General features: G+C 58.1%; 1 protein-coding gene across 1 annotated transcript in view; it reads right to left on the bottom strand.

Annotated features, from left to right (window-relative positions):
- The window catches only part of AGBL1 (AGBL carboxypeptidase 1), a 241,787-nt gene that overhangs the window by 15,568 nt on the left and 203,651 nt on the right, over nucleotides 1–22,568 (bottom strand). Inside the window, exon 25 of the mRNA XM_056113915.1 lies at nucleotides 7,885–7,896. Within this exon, the coding sequence (XP_055969890.1) occupies nucleotides 7,885–7,896 (12 nt within the window). The remainder of the gene's footprint in view (nucleotides 1–7,884; nucleotides 7,897–22,568) is intronic.

The raw sequence follows: 22,568 nt of genomic DNA, 5'->3' as shown, positions 1-22,568 counted from the left end.
TGCAGGCGCTCATGGCCCGTGGGCTCACACCTCAACAGCTGAGTCCACTGAGGCTCACGGTGTTCAGGCAATGAGGGCGTCCACCCACCTGGGGTGCGCAAGGGCACTGGCCCTCACACAGCCCAGCAGCAGCAGCAGCAAAGGGCAGCGAACTCGCTGGGCTGGGCCAGGGCTGGAGAGACGTCCCCCAGCCTCAGGACAGTGGGGGAGGGCAGCGCCGAGGACGGCTTGGGAGGCCCCCGCCCTCCACACGGAGCATCTCACCCTGTTCTCCTGCCGCAAACATTCCCTATCAGCAGAGACACGTGCGGACTAGAGTGGAATGGAAGGATCTGGGAGAAGATGCTGGGGGCAGGGGCGTGCGGGGGGGAGGGGGGGCGCGGGTATCAGAGGCTGGGGGTGGGGCAGCACAGACAAGGGCTCAGAATGGGCGCTGGGAACCAGGCCTTCACAGGCCACCCTCTGGAATGCAGCGTGGAGCTGAGGCAGGCTGGGTGTGTGTGTGGGGGGGGGGGGGTTGAGCACGTCCAGATTCCCCCAGGAGAGGAACAGTCATTCAAAACCTAAGAGGTCCTTTCGCTTAGCATGATACTTTCCATGTAGTTCCACTTGTATGCAAATTTCATGACTTCATCTTTTCTAACAGCTGCATAGTACTCCACTGTGTAAATGTACCAAAGTTTCTTTAACCAGTCATCTGTTCTCCAGCACTCAGGTTTTTTTCCAGATTCTGGCTATTGTAAAGAGTGCTGCAATGAACAAACAAGTGCAGATGTCATTTCGACTATACGTACCTCATGATGTCTCACTATTAAAAATTTAAAAAAAAAAAGGATTTTGGGTACCTCAGTGCAGGGGTGGGAAGTAACTTTGTACATCAGAATAAAAATCTTGAATGTCATTGTGACCTTATAACCGAAGCAACAATTTTTAAGTAGTTGATAAAGAAAAAAAATAAGTATTTGATAAATAAAAATAAGCTGTTGAAGATTAAATAAATAAAATTACTCTTCCCTCAAAAAAAAAAAAACCTAAGAGGTCCAAGAAAGGGATGACAAGGATCCGATTCACACAGCCCAAAGGTCAGACTGCAGGAGGGAAGGGCAGCAACAAATGGGACGCACAAACACCCCAAACTCCCAGAACCACATCACTGCTCTCCCCAGGGGCCAGAGAGATAGCCCAATGGGTAGGGCACCTGCCTTGTATGCAGCCAACCAGGGTTTGATCCCTGGCATCCCCTGTGGTCCCCTGCACCCCACCAGGAATGACTCCTGGGTGCAAAGCCAGGAGTGAGCCCTGAGCAGCGCTGGGTGTGGGCCCCAGACAAACAGAAATTCCCAAGCAAGACACCCTCTTCCGCTAGGAGGCCCACCTTATCCGCAAAGGGGCAAATGGGACCCAGTTAAACAAGAGGGCGGCCGACTGGTACAGGCACAGCACAGAGAGGCCCTACCGAACGCCAGGGGGCTCAAGGAGTGGTGCTGAATAATGACACCATGATCGATGCAAAGGAAAGAAGCAACAATCACACATGAACACACACAGCAGGGCGCACCCAACAGAACGGAAGGAGGGAGAAGGGGGTGCAAAGGGACCCCCGGGGGCATGACTCCCTCCTCCCCAGTGAAAGGTAAGACTGGACATGTGACAGGAGGCTGGCTGCGACACGGTCCCCAGGCTGCAGGCACAGGGTCCTGTCGGGAGGCTGGAAGCATCCTGCAGGAAAGACCCCAGTCTAGCCCCCTGGAACATGTGTCAGTAGCTTCACCAGAACGGAGGTGTTCAGGCATGACCTCTGCCCGAAGCAGAAGGACGTCGGCGGAGAGTCACCAACTATTTGGAAATTTCAGAGGCTCGCATCTCTGAAGACTCGTGGTTCAGACTAAATATGAGAAAAGTTTAGAAAACTCCCCCTGCCATGACCCATGCACATGCAGACGTGCAGAGGCTTCCGCTGATGTCATGCTGATTTGGACAGACGCGCGAGGCTGTGGGGAAGGTTTCCGGGGTGTCCTGGTCAAATGAGATCCCAGGGGCAGGCGTGGGGTGGGGGAGGGTCCTACAGATCAGTCCACAGATACACGGAACTTGCTCTGCCCCCACACCACGTGTGACAGGCACCTCACCCACAACCACTCAGACCCCAGAGAACGCACGAGAAAACGCCCAGGATTTAGGCGGGCAAATGCTCCCAGCGACAGTGCTGCAAAAGCTTGAGGCTCCCAGATTGATCTGACGCTTCACCTTTACAGAGAAAAAAAAATTACAGTGCCTCCCTGGAAATCTCATCTTTTCAAATGAACAAGCAGTGAGTGACTCCCCCCCAGTTGTAGCTGAAGCTACTCTAGTGCCCCCCCCCCGCCCCAACTGGATTGCTCCAGGGCACCCTGGGGTACACAGCCATTCTCACACTCTGGGAAACAAACTCATCTACAAGGGGAAGATGCGCAGTTTTGAATGCTGTGAGAGTGAAAATCTCACATCTTGCAAAAGGTGACCTAAGAACAAAGACTGGAGCAATAGCACAGCATGTAGGGCGTTTGCCTTGCATGCAGCCAACCAGGGTTCGATTCCCAGCATCCTATATGGTCCCCCAAGCACCGCCAGGAGTAATTCCTGACTGCAGAGCCAGAAGTAACCCCTGTGCATTGCCAGGTGTGATCCAAAAAAAAAAAAAAAAAGACATATAGCTCACAGACCGGGAGACAGAGTTTGGGAACTGTCCCATATGGACCTGGGAATATGAAAGAACCCCCAAACCGGTATACAGATGGAAGATGGCCCAGGTGAAAAACGGGCCCCCAACGTGGACATCTGCCCACAGACCCCTGACATGGATATCTCTGCACGGGCCCCTAATGCAGATGTTCATGCATGAGCCCCAGATGTGGACGTCTGTCACGCACCCCTGACATGGACATCTCATCAGTGTGATCTGTCATCCTGTCTCTGGGGCGGTGACAAAGGAATTGCTGAGGAACGTGGGGGTTGTCGGAACCCAGTAGTGTGTGGGTGGGTGTGGGTCCGTCCGGGAAGTAGTTACGCATCCTGTGGGAGGGGGCTGTGGGTTCACGAGGGGGACTGGACGTGCAGGAGGAGCCCAGCCATGCCACACAGCACCCCGGGCTCCACCACCCCCTTTGTCACACCTGAGTTCCCCAGAGCAGCCACCTGACCAGCACCCCAGAGAACAGCTTGGCCCTGGCTGGTCCCACTCTCTCGCCTGACCCCAGTGACCTTTGCCACGCTCAGCCCACCTTCACGAACCCACCCCAAGTCCAGGATGGCTCAGACCATCAATCTGGGGGCCAGGGGGCGGGCAGATGCACTTTTCCCGGCACAGAGCCCTGAGGCATTTTGTCCAAGGAAGGCGGGGGCAAAACCCTCCAGGAAGGGGAGAGAGACGCCTCATGAACCAGCCCCACCCCTGCACCGGCGGTTTGAGGAACCTTTGAGAAGCAGCCCAGCCTGCAGCCAGGCACGGATCTGTCGCTCTGTCGCTCTGTCGCTGGCCAGAGGGTGCAAGTTCATCACTTCCCCCAACATGACATGAAAGAGAAGGTGGGGAACGCAGCGGAAAAAGGAAAGGGGATCATTAGAGAACCCGCAGCGTCACGCCTTTGTCCTTGTCACTGTCTCTGCTCCAGCTCAGCGGGGGGTGATCAATAATTGTTCACTGAGCTTCTTATTGAATAAATTTTCTGAAGAAAGAGACGTCCCGTCCTTAATAACTGAAGTTGAAGGACAACAGCTGCTAAAATTGGACTCGAGAGGAACCGGAGAGAGGAAAAAAATCCAACAGATTCAGAAGAAGGGAGGCAGCTGGGGAACGGTGAGAGTATTTGGGAAGGAGGAGGAGGGAGGGAGGGAGGGAGGAGAGAAGGGAGGAAGGAAGGAAAGGAGGGAACTGGGGTAATAGGGAAGGGAAGGAGGGAGCACCGTGACCGGCGTGGGAACAGCTGATCCTTGTGGCAAATGTGGACAGCTCTAGGGTCATCTCTGTCCTCGCCCAGTCCTACTGGACACCATCAGAGGTGACCAGAGGACTGGGTTTAGACCAGGAGCTCTGCCCTCTGGTCAGCGCCAGGCCATTAGTCTCAGCTAGCCTCGAGGCGCTGGGGCCAGTTTCTGGGGTGGCATGGTGGGGGGCTGAGTTTCCAGAAGGATCTCAGGCCTCTACAAAGATGTGGAACGCCCCAAGGGGCTTGTCTCGGGACAGCCACTGTGTCCGCTGGGCCTGGCTCGGATGCCGTGTGCGCCCCTCAGATCCCACGGGAATGTGCCCAGGACTTGGGAACATGCCCCCAGCTGGCATACGCAGGCTTCAGTCCCAGGCGGCTTCCTGCCTCTGCCACCGCCCCGCTTCGAGCCGTCCCTCCAGCTGAGTTTGTTCCAGGCTTCCGGTGTGGTGTCTGGATGACCAGGATCCCCCTCCGGGAAGCACTACCACCCCCTTCTCAGCATTTTGGGGACTTGTGTCCTGCTGGGGCCCAGGCCCTTATCGTACATCCAGAGGGGTGCGGGGCACCCAGACTCTCCCCCCCACGGGGTGGGGAATGGGCTGTTGCAGGAAGCTGTGAGGGGGGCTCAGCCCACCCTGCGGAGGGTCCTGCAGGGTCAGGGCTGTGAGGACCATCCCCAGAGCCCACAGGAAGCCCCAGCCACTCCCTTTGTGGTAAGAAGAATGGATTGTCGTCATCTGTCACGGGCCCTGGGTGAAACAGATCATCAGCAATTATCTCCCAGGGCCGGAAAGACCACCGGCCCGCAGTCATTACCTCTGATGCGCTTCCCAGCCAGGTCTTGGGGGACCCCGCTCCCCGCCACCTCCCCCATTTCTGCAGCTGATTGCAGGCTTGGAAGGGAGAGCTCTGCCCGGGGCCGCTGCTCTTGGGCTTCCAGAGAGGTCCCTCTGTGCAGGGGTGAGAGCGCAGGACCCCCTCACACCTCCTGGGGGTTCGGCCATTTCTGGGGAATGCCAGGGAGTTACTGGGGGGGCTGGCGGGGTGCACACATGTGGAGCTGGCGATGCTGGAACCCATGGAATGGCCAATAGTGGCTGCTGTCTTGGTGGAGGGGCCCATGCACCCCAGCCGCACACCCCCCTGGGGCCCACACAGTCGCGCCCCTACCTTGTCTATTGGCGCTTTCCTTCCCAACCAGCATGGACTGGGGGGCAGGGGGAAGAGAAGAGGAGGGGAGAGGGAGGAGGAGGGGGAGAGGGAGGAGGGGGAGGGGAGAGAAAGGAGGGGAGGAGGAGGAGGGGGCGGGGGAGGGAGGGGGTAGGCGAGAGAGGAGGGAGGAGGGGGAGTCAGTTGGCCAGAGATTGAGATGTGGAGTGGTGACAGGGGCAGAGGAGAGAGAGCTGGACAGGGCCAGGTGACGCAACAAGGATCAGAGTGATGGAGGGAGGCGACGGGTGACGGGGTGATGGCCGAGTGGACGGCATGGGGAGGCAGCTCACAGGGCGATGAGGGGATGATGGAGCGACGGAGGGTGGACACGGGCTGGAGAGATGGCAGAGCCAGGGAGGCGGACGGTCCGAGGTAGAGACCCCCTGCGAAATCGGCGACGTCCACCACACGTCACCGAGCCTCTGTCCCCTCCCCCCGACCTGAGGCTCCCCAAGAAAGGACTTGGCAGTGGGGCTCAGCCCGGAAGCCCTGGGCTGGCGAGCAGGAGGGGCTCGGACCCTGAGCCAGACGGGAACGTCCCGGTTTCCTGTCTCGAGGCGAGTGGGAGGAAGCAGCGTCGTGGAGACATGGACACTGGACGCTGGACTCTACACCTCACCCTCCACGGCCCCTGCCCCGAACCCGCCCTCCCCCACCACGTGGCAGCAGCCTCAGTGCCAAGCAGCGGGTCCCCGGGCCCGTGTGGGCCTCCTCCCTCCGAGTGTGACCTTCTGCTATGCAAGCAGCCAGGCGGCTCGAGTGCAAATATTTCCTGGCGGTGGGGGGGCTGAGAGCGAGCTTGAAGGGTCCCGAGAAACCTGCCAGGTGGAGGCGGGAGCATATGGCTCCCATCTGAAGCCCGCGTGGTGCGCCAACTCCCAGCTTAAAATCTTGTCTCACTTCAAAAAAAAAATCCCCCAAACACCACAGGCCTCATTTCTCTACCAGGAGCTCAACCAGACCCATGGGGTAAGGCCAGCGGGGCGGGGGAGGAGCAGAGCAGAGGACGGAAGCCAAGTGCACGCGGGGAGGGGAGCCCAGATTCAGACTTCAGGCATCTCCCTGTCCTGTGCTCTGGAGGGGAGTCGGAACCGGGAGCCCCTCCCACCCCTTCGTGGACAGTCAGCAAGGAGGGGGTGGGCACGGAGGACAAGTTGGCGTGACGCAGAGATCTCAGACAAGGAGATGAAATGGGGGGAGAGGGTTTTTTTTTCCACCTTGCAAAAAAGTCATTTGTGGGGCCCAAGAGAGTGGGACTTGCCTCGAAGGTGGCAACCCCAGGATCAATTCCCTGCGCCCCATACAGTCTCATAAGCACCCCTGGGCGCAGAGCCAGGAATGGCTCCTGAGAACCGCTGAGTGGGCCCCTCCCTCCCCCGAGAAACACAGAACAAAACATCACCCACAAAACGCATGGGCCTATGACACGGGCCTGTTCGTCGCGAGGATGCTGAGATATGGCGAGTCCCTACAGAGTCCGAGCGTCCAGTCCCTCAAGAGACCATGTCCACCAGAGAGGCCAAGGAAGCAAGCATGGTGGGAAACTCTTGACATGGATGAAGAAGAGAACTGACACGCCGCTCCCAGAGGGGCTGCAGTGTGAGGAGGCCCTGCGTGTGCCCCGCCTCAGTTTGTACCCTGGTGACTATATGGGTACTTTCCCATTACTTGCCGGATCTGAACACTGCCAGTGATGTGGGGGTCAACCATTAAGCCTTCCGGTCCTCTTGATAAGCAGTGACCTGCAGAACTGTTCCATCACGGGGTGATGGCCAGTTCCAGCTGCGTCTCCTGCCTCTTTCCAGCTCCGGCTTTCGACAGCCATAGTCCGGATGAAGATGCTGATGGCTGGCACAGGACTTGCTTTTTTTATTTTTTCCTTCTTGGCCAAAGCCAACAAAACAGAAGTGAAGGCCCAAGTCCTTATTCCATCTCTGCCATCTGCCTGGGCCCTACGGGACCACCTGAGCATAAGAATTCTAGATGGCAGAGCATGGCACCGAGAAATCCACATCACAAACAAGGCCTCCTCATGCATTTCCTTCTGCTCAAGCCCAAGTCCGGACCCCCTGTCACCCATGGGTGTCCAACATCAGATGTGAAAGTTGGCTCTGCTTTCCACCCCCTCTGCCCATCGGGAACAGAGCAACCCGCACCCATGAAGGCTGGGATGAGTCCAGGTCATTGGGTGGGGGTAGGGGGGTCCTCGCCTTCCTCCTCTGTAATCTGCATGTAGCCCCTCCTTCATCCACAGCCTCTGCCCTGACCCCTGTCCACTGTGCTCAGGTGGTTAGTGCGGGTAGGGGAGGATACTGTTGAGACTCCCAATGGCTGGATGCTGTCCTCAAGACACAGTGACCTCCCACCCAACCCTGGGCCCTCAGGCTGGGTTCAGTGGCAGCTGCGGGTCTGTTCTAGGCAGAAAGTGAAGCGGGCTGTCCAGTCCGGGCCCAGGATCTCCAGGGAGAGTGGGGGTGTCTCTCTGCATGTCCCTGCAACCCTCCATGGCACGCTATGAGGCTTTTGGTTCCTCTGAGCCTCCAACTCTGACCCATGCCCTCATCGATAAATCACGTCCCATCCTGAGAGACCAGACTGGGCGAGACAGCAGGGGGGGGCTCTAGGGGAGGCCCAGAGAGAGGTGGACAGTCTCCCCCACTCCCAGAGGCTAGGCCCAGCTCCCGTCCCCACCATCAAGCAGCATGACCTGCTTGAGCAGCTATTTCTACTCTTGCCAAAGCAAAGGGCATCCCTACCCCGAGTCTTGGGAAATTGCTAAATCTTGCAACCATCTAAACAGCACCCTGGGGTGAGCGAGGCTGAGGATGGAGGCAGGGCACTCAGAGAGCGTTTCTCCTGCTCACCACGGCTCATCGTGCTGCCCCTGGGCTTCTGGAGAGGGGACAGAGGCCATGGTGGGGCTCCCTGGCATAGAGTCAGTGGCTATAAACCCATGTGATCGACAAGGCAAAGAAGGACTCGACTCAAAGCCACAGGAAGAGTCAGTGAGGGGCGATCTACAATGCCCACAGCCCAATAGATGCAGAGTGGCCCTTTTGGCCTCCCGTCCACGCATTTCTCGGGGCGCTAATGAAATCGAGCGCTTTGATTTTTGAATCCACCCCAGAGACGCACGGAGAGTCCCGGAGAGTCCAGGAGCTTCTGTGAACCCCACTGAGATGGACTAGGGGTGAAACAGTGGACGGGGCAGGCAGTGTGGGCCGTAGACGCAACCTGGGAATCGACAGTTGAAAACGGCATGTCCTTCAGCGCGGAAACTTCCAGAAAGCACAAACCAGCTGGAAGGAAGGAAGTGGCTTCACGGGACTGGGTTTCCCCGGATGCTGCTTCTCTTGGACTTCTGGCTCAGGATGCAGCTCTCACAAGAAACTTTCAAGCGAAGATGGTCAAAGACACGAATGCCGCAAATGGAAACCCCTCCGCTTCCGGCACAAACGTGTGAGCTGGGGCGTCTGGGCAGCTGCAGCACTGCCCCTCGGACATCTCAGCATTGATTTTTCCAAGAAGGGATTGTCCACTCGGTGTCTCAGGGGTCCTGACAACTGTAGGAATCGGGTGTGATCCCTGTCAGATGCTGATTCAAAATCAAAGCACTCGATTTCATTAGCGCCCCGAGAAAATGCGTGGACGTGAGGCCACAAGGGCCACCGGTGTTCCTCATGGGCAAGTCAGCGCCAAGAAAAACCCGATGGCACCCAGGGCCTGCGTCACGGCAGAACCAGTCTCTGTCTACTTGCCGGCAGCTCTCTGGCTGTCTTGACTGCGAGACCAACATATGTGCACCCCAGGACTCAGCATGTCTGCGCTTAAATTTATGCCCCAATAACTGCTCACACGTGTTCATCCACAGACAGATGCAGAGACGTTCAGAGTGACAAGCCTACATAAGCGCCCCGCCGGAAGCCGCCCGAAGGCCCATTAAGGATGACACTGATGAATCAATTCGATGGGTAAACGGAGTTCACACGGTAGAGAGTGAACAGCGACAGGTTGATGGCACCATATGGTCGGAGTTTACAGCCCCACCCACCCCCAGAAAAGTGAGGCTTGGAAGAGCGCGGATGGAGGGCCCCATTTAGAGGGCACGTCTGGGGGCTCAACGTCCCCCATCGGTAACGGGGCTAGCGAGCAAGGCCCGGCAGGAAGGACTCGGAGATGCCGTGGCATCCCATCTGGGGAGCGGTTCTCTAATGCAGTCGCTTTTCTCAGGGCTGACTCCTGGCTCTGGCAAGCTCAGAGGCCCCTAGGGTATGCCAAGGACCAAACTTGGGTCCGCCACCTGCAAGGCCAGCGTCCTGCCCGCTGTGCATGGCTCTGGCTGCAGCCTCATGCTTCTGACCAGCACCTTGCCCAGCTCTCAGGCTCACCCTGTGTGGATCCGGAGCATGACGCAGAACCCCACCAGCTCCTCGGGGCCAGCTGGACACAGCTGGGAGAGCAGGTGGTGCCAGGGGCCTGGGTGCCACTCGGACTGGCTCACATGTCCACTGTTCAGGCTTCCTTGTGCACACCCTACCTGGCCGGCTCAGGAAGTGGCTCCAACGGTCACAGGGGCGTCCACACGTTACTACCGGATCGAACCTCCTGGCCTGAGTGTGTCAGCCCTGTCAGTGCCCCTTCCGTCCCCAGGTGCTGATTTACTCTTTCCTGCAGAGCTGTGAAAGATTCGGTCCCCGGTCCTTTCGCTGCTCACTCCTCCCCTCTGCTTCCAAGCTCTGCAGCCTGCCTATCCCCAGAGCCCGCCACACGCGCGGTTCCCTTTGGAACAGGCTGAGCGTTTCACCATAGGGGTGACCCGGCGAAGGGACAAGGGCGTCTCCTGGTCCCCCTCTCCATGCACATCCATTCCTATCTGGTTCCGGGTGCTCTCAGAACCCGAGCTTGGTGCTGGAGGCACCGCCAGGCAGACCCATGTGGCAGCAAATCGCTGGCTGTCAGCCCCTCACTGCCCTGGCTCCTTGCAAGATCTCAGGTGAGTGATGGCGCGGCGGCCCATCCCTGTGACCAAGTCGCCTGGAGGCTCTGTGGTTGGACAGGAGGCCTGGGCAGAGTCACTCTTCAGAGTCCCTGGGCACTAGGACCCTTGTGCTATGGATCTTAACGAGCTTGGGTGCTAGGACTTGGAGGTAGCACAGTGGTTAGCACATGGCATGTTTGCATCCAAAAACTGCAACACACACTTGCTCACACTGCCGGGGTGGTCCAGGAATACTGGGCTGCCCAGTGGGCTGATTCAGGCTGATGGGGGTTGGGGTCGGGGAGGAGAGTCCCCCCATGAAACAAAAGCATGGGGCCTTTCTTCCAGCTCTGAACCCTGCGGCATCGTCTCAGATCTTCGCAGGGCACAGGTGTGCCCCTCCGTGCCCTGCCCGGCCCTGCACTCCCAGCCTTGGGCTCTCTCCTCTGCTGCCCCCTTCCTGTACACACACACGGTTTTTTGCTGATGTGAGGATGCATTTGTTTTTTTCATGTATTTTTTTATACTTTCTAATTTGTTGAGCAAAACGCCATCACCACTGGCCAGATTTCCTGCTGCTGAGGGCCAGCATCTGCGGTTCCTCGGGGAGAAGGCCTGGGCTGCGGCCACCCAGTGGTGGCCCCGAAGGTCCCCCTGCTTGCCAAACCCCAGCCTCACAGCCCATAAATTTCCTGTGAGTGGCTGTGGCGAGCAGACCCCGTGCAGCCCCCACCCAGGGTCCGGAGGTTTCCCACGCTCTTTCCCAAGGAGTTTTTTTTGGGGGGGCACACCCGGCAGTGCTCAGGGACCCCTCCTGCTCAGGGGCTCGGGGGGACCACGTGAGGTATCTGGGAACATGCCCGGGCTGGCCGGGTGACAGCCAAGCGCCGTCCCCTCACGGTGTCTCAGGCCCTCCGAAGAGCAGGGGGAGCTGCAGGAGGGCGGCCTGTGGCTGGGAAGCAGACCAGGGAAGTGTCCTGGGCCACTGGGCACAGGTGGGAGAAGGTGCCACGGCCCCAGTGGAGCTACGTCCTGGCAGGGAGGGAGGGAAAGGTGCAAGGAGGTGGACACAAGCTCTGAACCCTGCCCACCCCCAGGCTCTGACCCTCCCTCCCCAGCCCTACCCCTGCTCTCCCTCACCAATATGACCAAAGCTGCCCGGGCAGCCTGACCACAGCAGACCCGGCTCAGCGTCCCACCGCCTCCGCGGCCCAGGCTCCCCTCTGCAAACTCTCCACGCCACCCAACTCTACCCCAACCCGGCTCAATCCCTCTCAGCCGTGCAGCCCCTGCCCAGAGCCAGGAAGGGAGGAAGGGGGCCATGACCTGCACTCAGGGGCTCTCGAGGGGGTCGCTTCTCCACGTGGCACTGTCTGACGAGTGGGTGCAGCAGGGGGAAGCTGTCGCCCTGACCTTACCGCCTAAAGGCTGGCTGCTGGCCAGGAGAGGTCCCCGAGGACCAAACCCAGCCTGGCCGCAGGCTTTGGGGTGCAGGTTGGGCTCCAGCATTGCCAGGGACCCCCTCCCCAGTCTGGCTCCTGGAATCACGCATCCCATCTCTTTGGCACCCTAATGAGTCAGGACTGGGAGCAGATGCCGAAGCGTGCTCTAATCAGCGCCGACAAAAGGCCGGGCGTGTGTCCCCCCGCCCCTCCCGGCTAACAGACTGGCCCCGAGAGCCCGCGCCCGCAGCCCATTAGCTGCCCGGCCTCGGGGCCGCACGCCCGGCCCGACGGCCGTGCCCCTCCCCGGTGCCCGCAGATCTTCCTTCTCTGCCATATTAACTAATTAAGCACCATTTAAATTGTGCTTAGCCCAGGCATTATTTCCACCCAAGTGCATCACTCAGCCGCATTAAATTTCATATTCCACTCAGAAGCACATTTGCCTCATCTCTGAGTTGATCCAGCAAAATGGCCCATCTTGGCTTTCAGCACCAGCCCGCCCCCCACTCAGATTTTCTCACAGTGGAGGTGGGGGGCGGCCCTCACTTCTCCGTACCCCGATCCCCTGGTGGAGGGGGCCGGCACGTGAGCCCCAATGCCACAGAAGTGGGGGGACACGTGTTCCGTAGAGCCAGAGAAGACGGGAGGTGGTGGGTGCAGGTCCTTGGGGGAGTCCACGTAGTCTGGCCGGAGGTGAAAAATGAACCCCCGAAAATAAAAATCCGGGCCTGGGGGCCATCATGGGCGTGTGCCTTAACACTCAGCTGCCGGGGGACAGATCCCTCACACCTGCAGGATCCCCTGCACCATCCACGAAGGACCTCTGAGCACAGAACCAGGAGTAACCCTGGGCAAAGCCAGGCATGGCCCCAAACCAAACTAACCAGAAACCCAGACCAGGCCTGGGAATCAGCCAGCTGGGGAGTCTGAGCTCAGGACCGGACCGGGCAGCCACCATCGCCTCTGCACAGGCACTTCCGAGTCTGGGCGCCCACTGTCCACTCTGCACAGGCAAGGGTGAGTCCAACGCCCTGCAGCGAGCCCGACCAGGTGCGGACGCTGCGGAGGGGTCGTGTCCCCCGTGGGCGGGGGCCCCTGGTGCAGGCCTCCAGCTCTCGGCTCTGCCCCCGGGACCAAGGGGTCACCCGCAGTCCCTCCGCGTCCCTCGCGTCTCCCACGGCCCTGGAGCAGTCCGGTCCTGAAGGCCACCACGGAACTGACACGCCGCAACACGGGTCCTGCTGGAAGCGAAGCTGGGGGTGGGGCCTGTCCTGTCTCCACCAATGACAGGCGAGGCTGGGAGGCGGGGCGGGAGGGGCTGTTCTGTCTCTACCAATGATGCGTCCCCAGCTAGACTGAGGGTGGGGCCTGTCCTGTCTCCACCAATGACAGGCGAGGCTGGGAGGCGGGGCGGGAGGGGCTGTTCTGTCTCTACCAATGATGCGTCCCCAGCTAGACTGGGGGTGGGGCCTTTCCTGTCTCCACCAATGACAGGCGAGGCTGGGAGGCGGGGCGGGAGGGGCTGTTCTGTCCCTACCAATGATGCGTCCCCAGCTAGACTGAGGGTGGGGCCTGTCCTGTCTCCACCAATGACAGGCGAGGCTGGGAGGCGGGGCGGGAGGGGCTGTTCTGTCTCTACCAATGATGCGTCCCCAGCTAGACTGGGGGTGGGGCCTTTCCTGTCTCCACCAATGACAGGCGAGGCTGGGAGCAGGGCGTGTCCTGTCTCCACCAATGACGCGCAAGGCTGGGGCAGAGCCTAAGCACCAGCTCCGAGCATCCTCGCGTTGGGAGCTGCAAGACCCACCGAGGCTCAGGCCGGCCCCAGGCAGAGCGGCAGGCGCGGGGCTTACCCGGCCCACCCCTCCCTGAGTGCGCTTGGTCCCCATCGTCTCTCTTCTCTCTGTCTTCGGGCTCCTGTGCGTGTGAGGAGGAGGCACTGCTGTGTCCCCCTACCCGGGATGAGACATGCTGGGGGCCAGAGAGAGACTGCTGGTGATTGGCTGACGGTGGTCAGGAGGAAAAGAGAGGGAGGAGGGGATAGTGAGGAGGGGGAGTGAGAGGAGGAGGAGGAGGAGCAGCGAGGGGGAGGGGCAAGGGAGGAGCAATGAGGGAGGAGGAGGGAGGAGGGGGAGTGAGGGAGGAGGAGAAGGAGAGAGGGAGGAGGAAGGACAGAGAGGAGGGGAGGGAAGAGGAGGGAGGCAGGAGGAGAGGGAGGCAGGAGGGGAACCAGCGAGGGAAGGGATAGAGGGAGTAGGGGGAGTGAGAGAGGAGGAGGAGGAGGGAGGGAGCGGGAGGTAAGAAGAGGGAGGAAGAACGGGCAAGGGAGGGAAGGAGGAAGGGGAGAGAGAGAGAGAAGTGGGTGGGATGAGGGGGATCAAGGAGGAGGGGGAGAGGGAGGAAGGGGAGCAAGGGAGGAGGCAGGGAAGAAGAGGGAGGAGGAAGGAGGCAGAGGAAAGGGAAGTAGGAGGGAGGGGAGAGGGAGAAGAGGGATGAAGGAGGGGGAGGGGGAGAGAGGGACAGAGAAGAGGAAATGAGGAAGGAGGGGCTGAGGGAGCAGGGAGGGGAGAGGAGAGAGGAGGAAGGGGAAGAAGATGGGAGGAGGCAGGGGCGAGGAGGCCAGTGTGTGTCCAGTTCCCCGCCTGGCTGTGCTCTGTGTCAGGCAGGGTCTGGGCATCTCAGCACCAGGACGTGGACAGCACCAAGAGGGCCTGGGAGTCTTCCTCCTCTGTACCCTCTGGCAGGCCCGTCTCAGCTCCCGGACAGAAGGACACGGCCCTGAAGCCGCATTTCCCCGCCCTCTTCATCGTGATGGACACAGTGTCTCTCACAGACCCTGAGTGTGACAGACGCGCCGCCCTCTCCACACGCGCAGCCAGATGCATCGTTTCCTTTCCCACGCAGGCACAAAGTTCCGACGCCTGGTGGGTGATGGAGTGTGAACAGCAGGGTGGCGGTGCCTTCAGAAAGCGGAAGCAGGCGCTGGCCCTGGGGTGGCCAGGCCAGAGCTCCTCCGCAGCATCAACAGTGAATGGCCTCTCGGCCTGCCCACGGCGCGGATCCGCGGACGCTTGCGTTATCATTCGGGGAAGTGCAAACACACACACACACACACACACACACACACACACACACACACACATCTCAAGGCCCATCCGGGCGGGGTCCACAGTCACCATCTCCACGGGCCCATCACCCCAGCCCGCCCCCCGATGGAGCCCAGGCTGGCTTGCAGATCTGCCTCCTGAAGATCTGGCTGACCGTATCTCGCTGTCTGCAGACCAAGTGCATCCCAGTTCAGGGGTGCCATCCAAAATGCACACCACGACACAGACTTTCCACAGTGACCAGGGAGAAGAGGGAATTCCGGGGCTGTCCATTCCTATATGCCCGCCTTGTTCCTCCTTCCAGAAATTTCCATCTCTGAACTCACTTCCTTCCACAGACTGTAACACACCTCAGATTCCCACCCCAAGCCCTCCCCAACCTGGCCATTTTCTCTCTGATACCCAACATCTGGGAGCATTTTACAAGATTTTCCTTCCATCTGCCAAAAGAGGCATCTTCCCGGGGCTGCGATTCTCTCCACGCAGAGATTGGCCCGGTGGAGAGAAAAACAAACCATCATTTTATTTTCCATCACGGCACTATGTAAAATGATTCACTCAGCACTGAAAAATAATCATCACACGCAGGAAGAAGCCAACAGAACACACGTGAGGAACTCGTACTCCCGGGAGCCCAAGGTCTTTGGCTGGAACCAGTTCGCTTCTGCCCCCTGCCGGCACGGTGGCACGCGGGAATGGGGTCAGTGGACCCGTGTTTGCAAACTCGAGCTGCAATGCTCTTTTGCTTGCCCGGGAGCTGCCAGTCGCCCCAGCCTTCAGCTGACAGTGTTATTTAGAAATGGCTTTGGTTTCCATGTCACGTAACACCGATGTCTCCGTTCTTCCTTTGTCTCCGATTGTCGTTTAATAGACAAAATTGTCTGGAAAATAAAAAGCACCACCTACAACTTAATATGGATTATCTTTCGCGCTTCTTACAACGGGAAACAAGTGTCTGGAGAGGAGAGAGAAAGATGGCAATGAGGAACGCTTCTCGCTGGGTGGATAATGCAATTTCGAAAAATAGATGCCTAAGTAAATAAATCGGGCGAGTTTATCTTATCGCCAGCCACTTCCTCACAGTAATGAGATCCCCCAGCTCAACAATTCAGCACCTGCTCGCTGGACAGAACCTTCTCGTACGCGGTAACAGAAGCACGTGCCCAGTGGCCCAAGGGGCAGGGAGAAGAACAGGGCGGCTTTGAGTGTGGTCGCCAAGATCTGCTTCAAGCCGAACTTTCGAGATGTTTTCTCTCCACCCTCTGGCATGCCTCTGCTCTGACTTGAACGTAGTCTCTGTGCATTCGCCCTGCGAGATAACTTTGCAGGCCCGAGTTTTGAAATGAATCCTAAGTTCTCACTGGCGACCCCTCTGAGTCTTTCTGTGTCATGGCTGATGGATACCAGTAATTCCCTCAGGGAGGAGCGTCGGGGCTCCCGTCTTGAAGATAGTGAGCGGTTTCCACCCCACCCCCAGTGGAACCAGAGTGCAAAGTCACCTTTGTCACATCAGAGCACACTTTCATTTCTCTGAGTTGGAGTGGTCGCGCAAATTCTACACTTGCCTGCAAACCATTCTCCAAACACCAGCCACGCCCAGTGAGGGTGGACGCCTTCCCCGTGCAGCCTCGCTCACCATCTGAGCCCTCAGCGCCATGAACGGCCAGCAATTCTTGCCCTGTGTCAGGCCAAACGGGTCGCGCATCCTCATCAGAGGCACTGACGCAGCTCGGAGGAAGCCCTGCCCTGCTCAGCCCCTGCCCGGGCCTTCAGCGGATCTCCCCCTCAGATCTGCATGTGTGGGCGTCTATCTCCATTTCCCGAAGTACCCCGGAAAGTGAAAGTCAAAGGAAACTCTTCCCGTCTAATCTGGACTTTCCATTTCTGCCAAAGACACCGGGCGATTCTCGCTGTTTGCAGTTCATTGAACTCTCTGCTCCCCACAGGCCACTGTGTTTTCCTCCAAGACGCAGCCCCGGCCACCTTCTCCAGGTTTCCCTCGCTTGTGCCTTATTTCGATCTGTGTTTGTTGTCGGAGGCCGTAAATATGTCATCATGTGCCATGGCTTCGCTTTATAAAGGAATAATCACTGTTTTTAGGGTTCCAGCTAAATGGTTCGTTGCTAATTTATAAGAACAGTGGACCCAGACAGAACTTGAGCTAAAGCAGCGCCTATAAATCCTCACTGGGACTGGTAAATATTGTTCATCTGTATACTTTAAATTTATTCCTTCAGCTAATAACAATTGTACTGAATTATACCATTATTTAGTCCACCCGTCTCCATATTTCTCACATAAACGGGAGATGAAAGGCCTGGCGCGTCCGCTGATTCACGGGCCACCTCGCCCGTCAGGCATTGTCCTAGGTGCAGGAGGCGGCTTCCACCGAGACGGTTAAAGGTGCTCTTTGCATCGATTGTAATTCTAGCGGGGAGTGACAGGCGGTACCACTTGGAGAGGCGTCACGCTGGACGGTGGCTGCGACTCCAAGTGCTGCTTTAGGCAAACTGGCCATGCCAAGTCTTGCTGAGACACTGAAATCTGAGCTTTGACTGTGACATCGAAGCCAGGACTTGAATGTCAAAGCGCAGCTTGCCAAGCGGTTCCCTGTGGCCAGTGGGTTCCGGCAGAGAGCAAGAGGGAGAAGGAGAGGGAGAGGGTGAGAGAGAGAGGGGGGGGGGGGAGAGAGAGAGAGAGAGAGAGAGGAGAGGGAGAGAGAGAGAAGTATCTGCCATCGAGGGGGGCAGGAGGGAAACTGAGGACACTGGTGATGCAGGGACGGGGGTTGGAACCCAATCACCAAAGACTTTGTAACTATCTCACGGTGATTCAATAAAAATGTAAAAAAGAAACCCAGGTTGAACCCGGAAGAAATCTCAGGTCACACCCAGTGACAGACACCCATGGGCCCCGAGGCTGTCCAGAGCACGACTGTGAAGTTCTGGACAGAGCTGAGCCGCCCTGTTTTGGGGAGAGGGATGCTGTGGAGCCCTCAGGCACGGTCAGGGCGAGGAGCTCCGCGTCCTCCTAACAGGCGCTTTGTGACTGATCTGTTGTCTGACGGTTTCCGGTGTGTGCTATTGGCGTCGGTTATGTTTGGATCAAGCCAGAGTCAAAGCCGATTTGTTTGAGCCTTTCCTCTCCTGGGGCCTGTTCGGTGGCTTCTTGCTGTGCCCAGTTTATTCTCTAAGTCCTTTGGTGTGTTCCGTGGATGGTCCAGCTGTCCCTCCCTCTCTCTCCCTCTCCCTCTCCCTCTCCCTCTCCACCCCTCCCTGTCTCCCCCTCTCTCGCTCTTTTCTCCCTCTCCTTTTCTCTCTCCCCCCTCCCTCTCTCCCTCTCTGCCCTCTCTGTCCCTCCCTCTCTCTCCCCTCCCTCTCTTCTCTCTCTCTCTCTCTCTCTCTCTCTCTCTCTCTCTCTCTCTCTCTAGTTCCCCCTGCCTCCCCCCACCTCTCTCCCTTTCCTCATTCTCTCCTGGACCATGAAAGGACCCAGAGCAGCTGCCCCCCCCCCCACCTGCACACTTGCCTGATGAGTCCCAGACGGGTGCGACCTCTTGTTGGTGCCTTATTTTTGAAGCACATTTTCCTGGGTGAGGTGCCAGGCTGGCGACCCCATTCCTAGAGGGTTTCAGGTACAACCCGCCAGCACTGCACCCTCGCTGGGGTCTCAACCGCCTCTCCGCCACCCCAGGTGAGTCTCGCTCTAGTAACAGGTCCCCAGGAGCTGTGGCTTTGGCCATTTCCCGACATCTCCATGTGAGAATCGCACCCGTGCCCCCAGCCCCTCTGATCCAGGAGCTGCGGCTGCTTGGCTGATATCTCCAATACCCACACGTTTGGGGCCCATCATGTCCTCTTCTCCACCTCTGTCTCAGACTACGCAGCCATGACAGCAGCCTATGGGGCACTCAGACTCCCGCTGCCATGCCCATGATGAGCCCTTAGCCGCTGGGGCTCACACGGTGGCAGCAGGGGTGTTTGGGTTCAAGTGTCTGTGGCTCTCAGGAGGGTGGGGTGCTCCTGTCCAACCCCGCTCTCGTCTCTGCTGCCAACAAGTATCTGTGTCTTAGCAACTGGCCCCCTCCCGCACTGAGGCTGGACATGGGCCTGGGCATCTGTTCCTGTTGGAAACTTCCCTGAACTCTGGCTTTCCAGCTCTGCATTATTGCTATCATTATTATTGTCTTTTTGGGTGATACCCAGTGATACTCAGGGGTTACTCCTGGCTCTGCACTCAGGAATTACTCCTGGTGGTGCTCAGGGGACCATATGGGATGCCGGGGATCGAACCTGGGTTGGCCGCACGCAAGGCAAATGCCCTCCCCGCTGTGCTATTGCTCCAGCCCCCATCTCTGCCTTAGCATTCCAGCTGGGGACTTGTGGGGGCCCGGAGGATCAGGGATCAGAGCAGAGCCCCAGGGTGACTGGGGCGACACAGGCTGATCGCCGGGACTGCTCTGCAGATGCTGCAGACTCAGCTGAGTGGAGGGGGACAGGGGCTCCCGTGGTGCTTGGCAGCATGGGGGGAACAGGCTGCTGTGGAAAGTCAGGCTCAGTCTTTGGTAGGCCCGGTGCGACCCTGTGGGAGTAGGATTCTGCCTCCTCCCAACTCGCCACGCTTCTGCGCTAAAGCCCATCTGTCAGGGAGGAAGAGGAGGCTGCGGGGGCGCAGGGGAGATGCAGGGCTTCTATCAGGACACTCCCCCCCAACAGGGCCGGCTGGGGCTGTATTGCTTCCATGTGGGCTCTGCAGAGCCGCAGATGTCCCGACCCCAGAGCTCTGGGCCAGACCCGGTGTGGGCCCTTCCCCTGGACGGAGCAGTGAGCCCTGGTGTACAGCCCAGCGTGGAGCTGGCCCAACAGCATAGCCCTGAGAGGCGAGTCAGCTCACGCTCCTTGCACACCCTCGCCCGCCTCCTGCCCTCACAGGTTGATTCTCCAGAAGATGGGTTCTAGACCAGCTGGGCAACTGCTAAGCTCTGCCGACCTGATGCCCCCCCACGCCCACCCCACTGCTCCTAGACCCAGCCTGTGAGTCTGGACCGAGCTGCACAGGGCATAGAGAGATTTTATCTTCTTGGGCCTCCCTGGCAGCTGCATGGGCCAACCCAGAGGGCCTGACGGTCAGAGGCGGCCTCTGGGACACCTGGCACAGCCTTTATTTGTGGGACTAACCCACACCCATATGGGGTCCGCATGGTCGGGGGGCATGGGAGATGGGACTAATTCCCTACTATGGAACTGCCCTTCCGTTGGGGGCATCCAATTGAAACACTCTCTCCTTTTCTCTCATCTGTCCCTTTTTCCCCCTTTTTGAACAGGTAGGGCATTTGCCTTGCATGCGGCTGACCCGGGCTTGATTCCTCCGCCCCTCCCAGAGAGCCTGGTAAGCTACCGAGAGTATCTCGCCCACACGGCAAAGCCTGGCAAGCTCCCCGTGACATATTCGATATGCCAAAAAAACAGTAACAACAAGTCTCACACTTTGCTGTGAGATGTTACTGGTGCCCACTCGAGCAAATTGATGAACAACGGGAGGACAGTGCAGTGCTTTGAGTCACATCCGGCGACACACAGGGGTTACTCCTGGTTCTGAACTCAGGAATTACTCCTGGCAGTGCTCAGGGGACCATATGGGATGCTGGGAATCGAACCCGGTTCAGCCCCGTATAAGGCAAACACCCTGCCTGCTGTGCTATTGCTCCAGCCCCCGTCTGCTCCTTTATTCTGACCCCCACTCTTCACCCCTGCTGCTAGTCCCCCGATAACCTACTCAGAGCAGCACCAAGGGAGAGTTTCATTTCCCTCCTATCGACTGGGAGGGTGCCGTCAGGTATCATTCAAATGCTTCACCTGTGAGAACATGGACGCAAGGTGGTGATCTTCCTGCCCGCACGGGCCAGGCTGCATCTGTGTCTGCAGCCTGGACAATCAGCATGAGGCCTTGGAGCTGAGGGGAATGGACAGAGGCCTGCTCTGAGAGCCCAGAAATCCAGGAGCAGACAAGTTGAGGCCGTAGATGCCGAGCCCGGGGATTCAAGCTGCGGGTCTGAGGAGCCGCGCGGGGTTCCATCCCCAGCGCCCCCTGGGGTCCTCCAAACCCACCAGGCACCAGCTCCGCTGCTAAGAGCATGGCTGGAACTTTCCCCGCATGTTTTTCCCGTGCGGGGGCCCTGACTGTAATGTCGCTCCCTCACTGGGCTTCCCCCCGGGGAAGGCGCCCCCTGCTCCCAGATCCTCCCCTCCTCATTTTGTGACCCTCTGCACACCTGGTAAAGCCAGTCCTAGCGCCGAGCCAGCTCAGAGCCCTTCCGGTCAGCTCTCTGATGCTGCCCGCATCCTGGGCTCATTTCACATGCACTGGGACAAAGTCAGCACTGAAAGGACACTCTGTCCAGCACCAGCAGTGAGCGAGCAGCTGTTGAATGGGCTTAGAAGGCACAGGCCAAGCTACTGGCAACTGCTGGGAGCAGGCGCGGCCTCTCCTCTTGGGGGGGACTTTATTTGCCTTCCATTTTTAGAACCCACAACAGACAAAGGCGGGAGAGATGGCAGGTGGACAGAACTGGACAGGCGAGGTGCTGGGCTGGACCCTGCTCCGGGTCCCGGAAGCGCACCCGACTTTCAAGTATTTCTGGCTGCATCAGTGGGAGATGGGCTGTTCATTGGGGGAACAGTGGCCAACCCCATTGATGGCTCCATCTGTTACCGACACCAAACAGGTCTCTTACACTCCCCTGGCACCCCCAGAATCACCCACAAGAGGTGGACTTTCATGGCTCTTGTGAGGACTTGGATTTTGTGAATATGGACGCCACACACAGAAAGCACCCTGGGTGTCTCTGTTCTCATTCCTGTCACGCGCCCTTGACCCAGGAGGGTCCGATTCACCTTGCCCTGGCACCAGAAAGGAATTTGGATGATTAGGGAATGTTTTTGGGCCAGTCTGAGCTCCAGGCACCGATTGGAAGGCACAAAACAAGCGTGTGGTATTAGAGGTGCGGCCAGCAGACACTGGGGCCAGGGGAGGGCATCCTGAAGGGCACTAGAGGGGCAGGCAGGGCATTCGCGTGGTCCCGAATGCAGTGGCTCTGTGCTAAAGTCACCCCTGGTCACCCTGTATTTTCAAACATCCTTGGAGGTCAGAGCTAAGATCTTGGAGCGAAGAGTCCAAAGACAGCCGTTTCTTATGAGATTCACGGTGCCGGGGCAAACCTCTTAGCCTCCATAACATTCACTCCCTTGTGTGCAAACGAGGCTGGCCCTAACAGCATCCACTGCATAGGATTAATTATTCGACTTACAGTGATATCATATGTCTGAAATGCTGAGCACAGCATATGGGCTGAGGCGAGGCTGTACTGAACGCTTCCTATTATTAGCTTATATAGCCATTCGCATACTCTTTGCTCTCAGAGTTTCATCCTGTTTCAGAAATTTTAAAACGTCTCTTTTCCCCTGGCCCCCAGCCTTTTAAAACTATTGCGAGGAATTTGAATTTAACCTGCAAACAAGTTCCCTTGTTAGAGTTCTATGATTTAATACATTTCACTGTCTCACTGTCTCACTGTCATCCCGTTGTTCATCAATTTACTCAAGTGGGCACGAGTAACATCTCCGTTTGTCCCAGTCCTGAGATTTTCGCAGCCTCCCCTTACTTGTCTTTCCCAATGATAGGAGGTTCTTTCTGAGTCAGGAGAATGAGACCTGCTATTGTTACTGTTTTGGGCATATCAAATATGACACAGGGAGCTTGCCAGGCTCTCCCATGCGGGCAGGATACTCTCAGTAGCTTGTTGGGCTCTCCGGAGGCATGTGTGTGTGTATATATATATATATATATATATATGTGTGTGTGT

This window comes from Sorex fumeus, unplaced genomic scaffold (genome assembly GCF_029834395.1).
Source record: "Sorex fumeus unplaced genomic scaffold, SorFum_2.1 ptg000024l, whole genome shotgun sequence".
Taxonomy (NCBI): domain Eukaryota; kingdom Metazoa; phylum Chordata; class Mammalia; order Eulipotyphla; family Soricidae; genus Sorex; species Sorex fumeus.
The sequence above is the reverse complement of the archived record's forward strand: the minus strand, read 5'-3'. Positions and strand labels throughout refer to the sequence as shown.